Raw genomic sequence first — 13,444 nt, 5'->3', positions numbered from 1 at the left:
TTTAAATTATTTACATGAAAGACTTCGATTGCTTTTGATATTTTCAGCCGACCAACATCTCAACGGAACTAGAAGAATCTCAGAAATAAAACTCGGTCAAAAATGCATTAAAGGGCAAATATACAGGATGGATTGCAACACCTGCCATTGCGGTGAACGATCTACCCTACTCTGCACTAAAATGGGTTGCCTCAACGAGTTGAAATCTGAAGGACGGAGGGCAGAGCAAAAAGGGTGTATCCCGGGAAAACTGTATAAGAAAGATTGCCAGAAATGCTTTTGTACGGACAAGGGGAAGGTGAAATGTAGCATGAAGGATTGCAAGTTGGCTGATAAACGTGAGTCATTTTCTCAAAAAGCCCCTTTAAGTATTATTTTAGAGATTTCGAGTCAACAGCGAGTTTTCCAAAATATATTTAATTTCCAGCCTATACGAACCCTGAACACGTTAAGCCTCAGACCACAACGGAGTTCTACAAGCTCCCCTCCCTCCCCCACACGGGGATGGAGTGCACCCCCGGCGTGACGTACCGCATCGACTGCAACACCTGCTTTTGTCTGGAGAGCGCCAATCTCATGTGTCAGCACCTCCTGTGTCCGAGCTATGACGATGTGTACAAGTTTAAGGCTAAAGATATGACGGGTGAGATTTGACGAATGATTATAGCGTTCTAACGTTATATATGAGGTTTTTAAAGTACGATTCCCACCGAACGGGCGGAGTCGGCGCGCATTTCACATTTGTAATTTGTACAGCCGCACGCTGGTCAGCTCGCGGACGCAGACGGCTCCGGTCGGAACCCATCGCTTCTGCCATACATAATGTATAGGCACATTGTAAAAGAGCTCCGGCGCGGCCCGACTCCATCCGGTCGGTGGGAATCGTACATTAGGGTTCTTAGCGTTCAAAGGGTTGAAATCCACATGTGTCAAGACACGATTGCCACTTTTACGGCGGTACCACATATTTCAGAAACTTCCCTAACAACCATTTTCGGTCGCCGTTACGACACGGTGTAGACACATCTTGCGTCGACACCGTCTTTTCCGGTCACAAAACGGTCGCAGTGTGGTCGCCGTTACGTCGTCGTTACCAAAATGGGGAAGGCTCGACACAAACACATTTCAGTCACAAAGTGTCGTCGCCGTGTGCACACATTGTTACCAGTTTGCGACTAGTTATCTCAAAATCATTCGTTCATTCGTTCATTTTGTTCGTTTCAAATGGGAACTGTCAGATGGAAATATACTTAAATAAAAATAAACAAGTGACAAACGCCATCGCTAAAAAGGATTTACAAGACGTAAGTATTTATTGTTTGCATTTATATTACATTATGGCTTTAAATACTATGGGAAATTAAACTGCTCGAGTGATTTGATTAACTAGGTGTAATTTTATCAACGCGCCACCTCATTATTTTAGTTTATCCAGAAATGAAATTATTTACTTCTCAGTGCATGTGTTCATAACTACATTATTTGATGCAATTTTAGTGCTCCGATGCATATACTATACCTAAATAATAAAAAAAACGCTTTACATACTACTAAACTTGGTAGTTATGATGTAAAAATATGGTTTAAGGCTGAGAAAAATTCCAGTCACAAAGTAGTCGCAATGTTACGACTCTGTGTAGACTCTGTGTAGACAAATGTCAAAAGTAGTAACAAAGTTACTGGATTTGCAAAATGGCTCCTTGTACTCATTTGTTTTCAGATCAGTGTTGCCAGAGCTTTTAGTACGATTTTACGTACTTTTTGAATAGCATACGTACTTAAAACGTACCTCGCCCAAAACCGTACTAAAATCGTACTTTTTGGCTAAACCTCACATTTTAGTACGATTTTACGTACTTTTCGTATGAGCGATTCAAATATATATATATATATATATAATATATAATGGCGTAGAAATAATAGTGACAGACCAAAAAAGTACGATTTATTTGCGTAAAAATTTGCGACTTTTTTGTTTTGGTATTTCTGTGCCTTACTATTTTGCATATTAATACTGTTCCTTTTTCCCCGAGAAAAACAAACTAAACATAGTTTTTTGCCCAACGTGACCGCAAGTTATCTTTATTTTCAGATCTAACCAATTGCTACAGAATACAAATGACAAAGAAAAGAAGCAAGAAGGAAATAAAACAAACAAAAATACAAATGATTCCTCGACGCAATCGGGTGATTCTTAAATTGTGTCCAGATTTTTTGTTTTTGTCATAAAAGTTTTTATAAGAGTTTTGAATGATTCACGGCTAGTTTCACTACCTATATAGACCGTGATTACCTTTTGTATTGTTTTTGAGCTCCCGATATTTCGACGCAGTTACATGCATCTTATTCACGGGTGACTGAAGATAGCGGGTGGGTGTCAAAGTTGTGTAGACTGCGCTCTGTCTACCCTCATTATATCATATCGGGGATATCGGGAGCTCAAAAACAATACAAAAGGTAATCACGGTCTATATACCGGTCAATATAAGTCTAGTGAAAAGTCATTTTAGATCATTTAAAGCTTTTTTTTTCCATACAAAACATGGTACTATATTGGTGATTCTTGAATTGTGTCCAGAAGTTTTTTTGGCATAAAAGTTTATTTTTCACATATTGTTACATATAAAGTACATACAAAAAGTGAGCGTTCCGTGACATCTCTTGCATTTTTTAAATATGTACTCTTTATCTATGAGGATCTCACTAGAATACCTAATATAATTAAGTCGTTAATTTTTAATGATCCTGTATAATGATCTCAGCAATTCGAAAATGAAAATGAAAATTCGTTTTAGTAGTTTAAGTTTTAAACAACTATTAAATAAGTACAAACGGATGGTTGTGATATAATATATAGACTGCGAGCCACGAACCGATTTTAATGACCTATAGCCTCCCGGGCGAAAACTCGTAAAGTGGAATACCTAATATAATTAAGTAGTCAATTTTTAATTATTATTTATAATGATATCAGCAAGTCGTTTTAGTTTAGTAAGAGCCTGTTATCGATTTTAGTCGCAAAAATGTAAAATTGTTAGATTAAGTCGCAGAACTTGTACACCTTTTAATACGTACTTAATAGAAATAACAAGTACTGGTTTCTATTAGCACGTCTTCTCATCTTGAAGTTTTACACATCAATTTTTTGAAAACAGACTCTAAATTAGTAACTGATGGACGTTTAGCGCGCGTAAAGCACTGATTTTGTCGCTCATATTTATTTGTAAACTTCGTAAAGTTTGGACTGCTAAAAATAGTAATTTGTATTACACATATCCTGTACTCTACCTTTTACAGACTAAATTTTTATTATTATGACTTTGAAGTAGTGTAAGTTAGACGAAATCAATTTCTAGTATATTGTTCTGGAAATCATTTTAGATCATTTAAAGGTTTTTGTTTTCATACAAAACATGGTACTATATTGGTGATTCTTAAATTGTGTCCGGAAGTTTTTTTTATTAAAATTTTTATTTTTCACACATTGTTACATATAAAGTACATACAAAAAGTGAGCGTTCCGTGACATTTCTTGCATTTTTTTTAATATGTTTTCTTTATCTATGAGGATCTCACTAGAATACCTAATATAATTAAGTCGTTAATTTTTAATTATCCTGTATAATGATTTCAGCAATTCGTTTTAGTAGTTTAAGTTTTAAATAAGTATTAAATAAGTACAAACGGATGGTTGTGATATAATATATAGACTGCGAGACACGAACCGATTTTAATGACCAATAGCCTCCCGGGCGAAAACTCGTAAAGTGGAAAACCCTGGCTTTTTTTTCTTGTTATTTTTTAATAGTTTAGTATGGTCAACCACTAAACAAATATTAAAATTTAAAATATTTTGAGCCTTGCCAAGATAAGGGTTAAAAAAGTATGCTTAGAGAATGTTAATAATTAATGTTTATTTATAGAAGCGTTGATAATATTGGAAAGAATACCATTTCGGTATTGCAATCCATATCAAAAACTTTGCATTTAATGTCGTCTAAATTATATTCTCTCAATTCTTCAGTTTCATAAATGAGCGCTGTGGCATATATGTTTATGTTTGATGATTTAAATGGCAACTCAAAAAAATATATTTGTTTTTTATATTCCCGCCGGAGACTTTTATTTTTCCTTCTACACAAGTAGCGTATTGCATTTCTGTTAAATTTTTGTCAGTAGTTAGAAACCACTTGTCCTTATTGTTTTTAGATATCGAGTATTTTTTACTAATTCTGACTGTCTTAAAAACTTTTTCACCAGTTTCCAGTAAAATTTTTTTGCAAGTAGTCTCTATATTCAATTTCGACAGTTCTTGTATGCGATTCGCTACTTGCGCCAATGGTTGGTCCCCTTTTCGTAACAGGTTTTTTATTAAAAAAGCATACCGCATACATACTGTAAAGCATACATACTGTAAAGCATACCTTCAAAAGGATAGGCGCTAAGAGAAGGTAGAGACCCGAACTTCATAACGTCAATCATTGACAACATGGCATAAAATCTTTTTCCCCTCACTAGCTCGGAAAGTTGTCGTTTATCCTTCAATACAAGCGGGGAAAAACGCGTTTTATCCACTAGTGGGGAAAGTAATTTGACCTTGGATGGAGCGTGTTTAAGTAGCTTGACAGATAACAAAACGTAAAAGGCTCATGATAATGGTTCGTTCGATATTAATTATCATTAAATAAATGGTTTGAGAATCTAATAAAAAATATCAAATTTAGCTTTTTTTAATGATTTTAAGTCATAAACCTTAAAATTCCATAAGAAACGTTTGTTTTTTTATAATGATGTTAAATATAATTCTGAACGCACAAGTTAAGTCGATGCAATTTCAAAACGCATCCTTGACATTCATACGTCAGAAATGTCAACATTGTCAACAAATTTTTTACTTAAAAACTTTTCTCACCGACTCGCGTAAAAATACACAACTTCCAGAGTTTTCTGTTATAATATCGTAAAGAAATGAGTGATTCCAGTGATGAAGATGATCTAAACGCCTGTGGATGTTGCACTTTCCTCGCTATAGTGAGGTGAAAAGTTTTGTGTTACACACGGGCGCAAATGTATTTTACTTCTCGTGTGTTGAAACACTCGCTACGCTCAGGATTCTATTTTAGAACCACTCGCTTCGCTCGTGGTTCACCAATAGAATCCTTTCGCTTGCTCGTATTTCAATTCTACACTCGCGGGTAAAATACAACTTTGCACCCTTGTATAACAAATAACTATTATACTGCACGCTCGATGCCCAAAAGGGACGGTAGTTCGGAAGGGACGACAAAAGGACGGTGTGGCATTAAAAAGGACGGAAAATCGTCCTATTTGGGACGATCTGGCAACACTGCTATTAATGGACAGTTTGACAAACCTTGGTTTTCAAGAGGTATTTTATATTGTCATTTGCGGTCACAATGTTTCGAAACATTTCAGTAACCGTTACGACACATTGTGTAGAGATTTGGTCACAAACTGTACGCAAAGTGTACACAATGTGTCGACACCTTGTTACCGAAAAGTGTACACACGGCGACGACACTTAGTTACTGAAACAATTCTGGTCACATTGTGTGCACACGGCGACCACACTAAGTTACCAAAACTGAACACAGTCGCAAAGTGTAGTAACGGTTACGACACCGTTTCGACACATCTGACATTTTGTTACTACTTTGATGATTCTGCGACCGGAATGGTTATATGGGTTATCAGGACAATGCTGATCAAAATAAATATAATTTGACCTAACTGTATATTTACCTTATAATTAGAGACTGTAACCCATTTTAATGCCACGTGAGTGGCATACAAACATACCACTTGTTGGTAAGTGGTTACACTTCTTTTTTGAAGAACGCCGTTCTACGGGGTGTCATGTTTTAAGTAATACAAGATACGTATACAAAAAACCTTGTTAGTAGACACATTCCATGGCCGGAGCGTTTCTTGATGGAAATACATCTACAACCCCATTAATAGAATAAATCTTTTCATCCAGGAAAACCTTGCGAAGCGAACACTACCACTTCAGACTGTCTCGAATGCGAATGCAAGGCCGGCAAATATAAATGCGAGCCCAAGCCAGATTGCAGACACACAGACGGACGGAGGATGCTGCACGGGGAGTATCCGTCCACACACGACAGGAACTTTATAGATCCGGACAGCATGAAGGAGAAATGTCAACCGGGCATGGTGTACAAGTAAGTAAATCGACAATATACCTATAGATAAACCATCCTATTTCCAGCACGGTTATCAACATAACATACAACATAACATGGTAATAGTACATTATTGTCGAGGCTCGGAAGTAGCTACTTGCTGGCTGAGGATTCGTTTTAAACGGACGACCTTGGGAGTCCGTTTAATTGAATCCGAAGCCAGCAAGTAGCCTTCCAGCCAAGTCATATATAGTGCTTTTCTCAAAAATGGCGCAATAAATGCAAATATAGGTATTTTACAGAAGCAACGTTCTTATGTATATATTTTCACAGAAAAAAGTAAAAAGATTTGCTTTGCCGCCGTTTTATTTTTTTTATTAAAAATGGAAGTGTATTTTTCTGCTGAAAATACGCCAACCTATTTGAGACACCTAAATAGTCGCGGTACCAACATTATAATAATAAGTAATGATCATCTGTTTGTCTGTTTAATGGACCTATGCCTTCATTTGATATGGTCACTTCAACTTTTAAAAAGTTTGCAACTCGACAAATAATGGAATTTGTATGCAACATTGCAGTCCCGAAATCGAGACTGCAATGTTTTTAACTTTTTAATTTTTGACTGACCATAAACTACGCACTTCGCGACCTACTTTTTAACCGGCAACGTCGACTTTGCCGTCCATTTTTGAGAAAAATAATATACTCCGCCTGGTACTCTCTTCCGAGACTCGCGAACCACGTGACTGACACAAGCCTACGCCATCGTGAACCTGTGAACAGCATGATGACGTAGGCTTGTGTTAGTCACGTGGTTCGCGAGGCTCGTCGGAAGAGAGTACCAGGCGGAGTATATTATTGTACCATGTCAACATAATATATTCAAAGGAGCTCAAAAACAAATGAACAATGAACTCTAACGGCCTGAAAATAGAGGCTGCGTTTAGATATTTGTAATAACACCTTCTCCGCTCCCTCCGATATATCTAACGGCGACTGTACTAAGCAGAAACTTCTGACGATGAAACCACAATATTTGAAATAAAGAAAAAAAATTTGGATCGAGCCAGCGTCTTCTGCATTCTCGGCAGACTCCATAACGCGCGAATGCAGAAGTCGCTGATTTGATCCAAGCCCTGGCCACTAGATGCCTTGGCAGTATCGTCTGGACAGACAGTAACAGTGAGCAACCGAATCTGGTCGGGTCGGGTGTCAGTTTACTTCGCTTTCCTAAAGGGCGCCAAATTCTTGAGTGCCCAAGGGCCCCAGCATATTTTAAGACGGCCCTGGGCCTTGGTCACTTTCTCTTTCGTAGATTACATATATTTCAGTTAAGATTCACCTTTAACCTTTTGAACGCCAGACGGCGAAGGAATATGATATGCCGTGCCCCGGACGCCAGGCGATCGCGATTATTTAAGCGAAATTGAGTTTACGGAGTCCCGCGTAAGTCCCTATTGCATTGGCGAAGCTGACGGCTGTAGCCGTCATTGGCGTCCTTGGCAATACTTTCCGATGACGGCCACAGCCGACTAGAGCGGGATTACTTAAGTAAGTACCTATTTTGTTGATTGACCAGGGTCCACTGCAACAAATGCTACTGCCAGGATGACGGCTCTCTCCGCTGCACACAGAAAACATGCCTCAACTACGCAGAGGTAGAGAAACTGAAGAAACTCCGCTTGCAGCTGGACAAGGAGGACCCGGAAGATTAACTGACGAATACTTACCAGTGGACTTAACCAAGATGACAGCCGTTTGCAGAAAACGAAACGCTATTGTTTCTCTATCACTCGACACTTCTATATGATATTATAGTGCGATAGAATCTCTATAGCGGTTCGTTTCGTTTCTCTGCGATTGTCATTTTAGCTAGGCTCACAATCGAGTTTTATGGAGACACCGCCATTAATGCTTGCAAATAATGTCGTTTAATTTGGATTTTTAACGTAGCAGCTAGTGGATAATTATGTATTTCTGTCGACCTTTTAGTGTGAAGGGCGCCCAGTATGTAAGAGCGCGCTTAGTGTGAAGGGCGCCGCAGGCGCCCGGTATGTAAGAGCGCGCGGCGCCCTGAATGTCGGGCTTCGCCCGACCTTTTAGTTTAAGGGGGCGCCGCAGGCGCCGTTTATGTAAGAGCGCAAGAAGCGCGCTTCCTTTTATAGTGTGAATAATTTGATTATATGCCAGCGGCACTCAGCCGGAGTCCAACACCCACCTCCCCAACCATCCTCCCTATAGTGACTCGGGGGTATATATACGTGACAGGAAAAATTTCGATAGCGCGATGTAGAACATTCCAATTTCAAAAAAAAATATTTTTGGATTCTATGACAGTGCTTACCCGATGTGTTTGTCTATATAGACGTGATATAGTGTGTCAAAGGACTACCTCGTTTCAAACAGAGAGAGAGAGAAAGACTCATACTATTTGTCTTACACTAGTACTAGCACCCAAAAGAAAAGGATGAGTATAGTTTTTTTTGCTCTTATTTACTGCCAATTTGGTTTGATCAACTATAAATTGAATGAGGGCCATATTATTTATAGTTGGTCAAGCAAATCTTGTCAGTAAATAAGAACAAAAAACTATACTCATCCTTTTCTTTTGAGTACTAGTACTAGTGTAAGACAAAGATAGTATGATTCTCTCTGTCTATGTTTGAAATGAGACGGTCCTTTGACAAACTACATTTATGTATTTATTTCCAGAAAAACGATATCTAAAAACCCGAAAGGCCCCTTAACGCGGATCTCAAGTGAAAATGTGGTTGGCAAATCTGTCAAAGGTTTGCAGAGATAGCGCCATCATAGCTTGCCCCTTTTTTATGAGATTGGGCTTAAAGGGCTGGCATCCAGGGCATTAAAAAACAAAAATTCTAGGGATTGACAGGGCCAGCAATACTGCCGCCATGGAGACTATATAAAGGAGCCTTATCTCTATGTATGAAAAGTGTCCATCAAAAAACAGTAATTAGGAGGCGCCACCATACACCGAAATACTACCAAAAACAACCTACGTAATTTGGTCGGGTTATTTGTTGCCTTATATGGTTCATGTTATACTCATGTCCCAGAGCCTAACTAGCGCCACCGGAGAGATTAGGAACTATTATTTAAAGCTGAAAGCGGTCACTTTTGCAACAATTCTGCCATAAGAGATTGGCATCCTTTCTATACCATCCATAACTGCCGCCATCTGCTAATTATTTCGAAGAACGAAACGGTCGGCATCTTGATTTTCTTTCTTTTGACTCGATCTTGATGAAAATCGATATAATATTTTACACACGATGGCGGCAGCGCTTTTCATCAAGCGTTATTGGATTTTCAACTTTAAGCCTGGGTCTTTAAATCGAATTTAGCGTGCGGGCAGATTCAAGCGCTTTTTTAACTCGAGTGAAGGGTCACTAATTGCCCTTGTCGAACAACTGCCTTAGGACGACTGCGCTTAAATGAAACGATCGTACTGGTAATAAGTAATAGGTATAGCTATGTTTGTTCTTATTCTTTTAAATACTTAAATTATGTATAACCACTATCGATTATAAAAAGTCAGGGTTAACATATATCCCAATATCGTAGTCGAGGCCGAACCCCCTCTCGCTCTTAAACCGGAGGTTGACGAAACTGTGCCCCACTCCGCCGGCGGTGATGTTGATGGAGGCTTTGCTTTGCAGCATGTCCAGGGCTTGGATACCCTGGAACAAAAGAACATGAAACTAGTAGTTTGCCCCATACAAAAGATAGATATAACTCCGTAATAGATGGATACAGTCTAAGGAAAAAACGTGCCTCGAAAATCACGAAAATTTGATTCTCGATCAGATGGCCAACTCTCGTATTGACTGTTTCGTTTGTTATTTATAATTTTAACGCATACCAGTGAAAGAACATGGGTCAAAATCATATAAAAATAATTAATACAAATAAAAAATCATTTATCCATATTAAAATACATTTTAACGTATTTTTATAAATCTTCATTTTTAGTTTTAAAGTATGTCGATAGATGGCAGTGAATTTACAGTGGTTACAAAATTTACTATGACAGTACCGCTCTATCTTATTATATCCTCATTGCCCCATATTACATACCTACTTACAATTTTAATAGTTTTGAAGGCTCGAATTCAATCGTTCCCCGTTTCGTTATCGTTCACGATTAGGACTTACATTTATACTTTTTTGGAGTCTTAGATTGACAGCGATGATTCGCGACAATTTATTTTAGAAAAGGTTCTCGCTTGCATTGTGTATTAAAATGTGCATACATTGATTTTATTCGCACCGAATCTACGCCTGATTCCAGAATGATGAGAATTCGAGCAGAGATTTTGATAGAATGGTCCTAATTGCACATGAAGCATTAAAGACCCTTCTGTGATGAAAAGCCACATTTATTAAATTACTAGCTTTTGCCCTTCGTCTGCTTGGAGTTAGTAATTTGCGTAGCTTATTTTTTACCCAATCTGCTTTTTATCGATTCCCCATACAAACTTACTTCCCCTTAAAAATTATTTCTGGGATAAAAACTACCCTATCTCCTTCCCCGGGACTCAAACTATCTCTATACCAAATTTCAACTAAATCGGTTCAGCGGTTTAAGCGTGAAGAGGTTACAGACAGACGGACAGACCGACAGACAGACACTATATAGTATATATAGTATGGATAAGTTGCTTTCTCGTCGCCGGTCGGATGACTGCCTTTGTAAATGATGACAATCAGAGTAAATACGATAACATGGATATGAAAGAGACAAAGGGCAAAAGGCAGTGCATATCTTTTCTCGGCACGTTTCGCCGTATTTTCGAACTCTCGTAGCTTCGTCTTGGACAATGCTAGAGAGCTGTAATTTTTTGTATACCATGTACTCAGTAGACTTATCAAAAACACCAAGTTTTATTAAGCTACCTATTATACTTAAAATTTTATAGTACCTTAATTTTCACTGTCCGAAACACATGAAATTCGCGTCATAGAAAATACAGACTACTTCCTACTACCATCCATATACGATAACTTTTCATGCTCGTGTTCCCTTTCTTATCATGTTTGTAATTTACGTCTGCAATAAACAAATGATTTCTCAGAACGCTGACCTTATCTTATGCCGAGTCCACATATTGGGCCAACTTGGGCCAATATGAGGGACGCAGCTGTGCGTTACAGGAAACAATATGTGGACCCGACATTATGAACCCTGTTTAAGAACTGCGTTGATTCTTGCTCTGGATAGTTCGCCGCATCACACAATGTCAGTTGCCTAGCAACGTCATACCTACTTTGATTCATCGATCTTTTTCTGGTATCCTAGATCTCTAGGTAAAAGGCAAGGTAAAATTCGAACATGGCGAACTTTTGTGAGTTCAATTTTTTTAACAATTAAAACCAGCAATCTGGTCAGCAAGACTTATTTGACATCATCACAAATAAATAAAGACCTGACCTTACCTGAATCTTCTTATGTTCCGGGACAGTTTTGAACAATTCCTTCACCCTCTTAATGAAGGGTATGGCGTTATATTGTACCCTCTCATGGTGGTACAACTGCACTCTATCCGCAATATTGCCTACCACGAAATGTGATGCCTCTACTTTGCACACAACGACCACCAAAGCAAGGATTATAATGGTCTTCATGGCTGTTTATTTTAGCCTATTGATCAGTCAAGGACTTTCAAAAAGGTTTTTTTAAACGTCAAAATGGTAAGCACTAATCTTGGAATAAATTATTCTTGGTTGGTCAGTAAGACGTGTGTTACTCACTAAGTTTGAACTAGTAATGCGAACAAGAACAAGGCCAGCGAGTTATCAGAGGTCAGATGACACGGACGTATGTCCGATGAATAGATTTAGGGTTCTGTGTGCTTACTTAGATGCGAAAAGAACTTAACACATCTTCGTCTAAAAAGGTGAATACCTATAAGCCACTTACCTAAGTTAGAACTTTGGACCTTACACCATATATATATAAGTAGGTTTTATACCATACCAAAGAGACCTCAGACTCCTTCAGAGACCCAAAAGTGTTATTTCAGCAGCAAGATAGCAGAATGCGTCAGGCGTAACGTAAGGCTAGGGGGGCATTCAAATATAACGTAACGCAATTTTCGAAGATTTTTTAACCCACAATCAGCTCGTTCTTGTTTATATATAGGTTGAAAAGTGATGGTGAGCTAAACCCCCCCTGCCTCACCCTACATTCCAACCTATACGTCTCAGACAATGTACCTGCCCATCTCACGTTGTTGATCTGTATTCCATACCAATATCTAAATATACCTATCATGTTATGTGCTGTATTAAAGAAGCATGCGGGTCCAGTGACTTGAGCACGTGCCAGCGCGAGTCACCCGCGCAACGCAAGTAATGCATTCCGCCGTATAGTAAGCTGTAGCCTAACAACCCAGGTAGGTAGGACGTCCGTTACGTCATTATGACGTATAAATGACGTCATAATGACGTAACGGACGTCCTACCTACCTGGGAATAAGGTGTATAGTGTAATTGTGCAGGCTAGCGCAAGGTACTTGCGCAAAGAGCCCGCGCCAGTCGCATGCACGTTTGCTTGTACAAACTACAAACGCAAGTAACTGATGTACCTTAAACATGTTTTTCGTGCATGGTAGACCGTAGACCTTATTTGATTATCACACGATGTGGCTCCGGTGTGTGTACGAGACAGCGCTATGCCTATACATGCGCGGTGTGCAAGAGAATTAAAATGAACTAGACCCACACAAGACCTAATAAAATAAGTTAGTACGGTCGTAAACAATATTTAATAGAAACTAGTTTTAATTTAAAAGTTACTTTTTTATTGTGTTCGGTACGGAACCCTAAATACAAATATGTAGTTTTTTAGCAAGCTTCCTTTTCCTGTCTTCGCATTAAATATATTTCCTGTTAGAATTTGTCCCCGACGAGAACCGGACCAAATAGAGAATAAAGAATATAACTAGCTGGTTCCTTGACACTGTAGGTACCTACACTCAAAGAATTTAATTTCCGACCCATTTCGTACCTTGTCAAGTTGTCACAGTGACAATCAATATGAAAGTCGCTACAAACCTCATACTATGGACGGTATTACTTTGGTATTACACTCCATACCTCATACTATTGTCACAGTGATATAGTATAAAATGGGTAGGAATGTTACTGTAAGTGATACAGGCTGTCCCATAAGTGACACGACACAGTGACACTGGGTACTGCGGAAATGAGCGATCGCCATCCACACACATCGATTAAACTGTGCAAACGCA

At 38.6% G+C, this 13,444-nt stretch overlaps 2 protein-coding genes across 2 annotated transcripts; one reads left to right on the top strand and one right to left on the bottom strand.

The window, feature by feature from the left end:
- Positions 1 to 45: 45 nt before the first annotated feature.
- On the top strand, positions 46 to 7,893 carry LOC134750859 (pacifastin-like protease inhibitor cvp4). Its single transcript, XM_063686095.1, has 4 exons — positions 46 to 338; positions 428 to 643; positions 6,002 to 6,206; positions 7,750 to 7,893. The coding sequence occupies exons 1-4, from the start codon at positions 128 to 130 to the stop codon at positions 7,883 to 7,885; spliced, it is 768 nt and encodes a 255-aa protein (XP_063542165.1). The 5' UTR covers positions 46 to 127; the 3' UTR covers positions 7,886 to 7,893.
- A 1,789-nt stretch (positions 7,894 to 9,682) lies between these two features.
- On the bottom strand, positions 9,683 to 11,917 carry LOC134750849 (uncharacterized). The gene is made up of 2 exons (XM_063686083.1): positions 11,628 to 11,917; positions 9,683 to 9,871 (listed from the first exon to the last, which is right to left on the bottom strand). Exons 1-2 carry the CDS (start codon positions 11,814 to 11,816, stop codon positions 9,716 to 9,718), a joined length of 345 nt encoding a protein of 114 aa, XP_063542153.1. The 5' UTR covers positions 11,817 to 11,917; the 3' UTR covers positions 9,683 to 9,715.
- Positions 11,918 to 13,444: the final 1,527 nt, after the last annotated feature.

The sequence above is a fragment of the Cydia strobilella genome, chromosome 21, assembly GCF_947568885.1.
Source record: "Cydia strobilella chromosome 21, ilCydStro3.1, whole genome shotgun sequence".
NCBI classification, from domain to species: domain Eukaryota; kingdom Metazoa; phylum Arthropoda; class Insecta; order Lepidoptera; family Tortricidae; genus Cydia; species Cydia strobilella.
The sequence above is the reverse complement of the archived record's forward strand: the minus strand, read 5'-3'. Positions and strand labels throughout refer to the sequence as shown.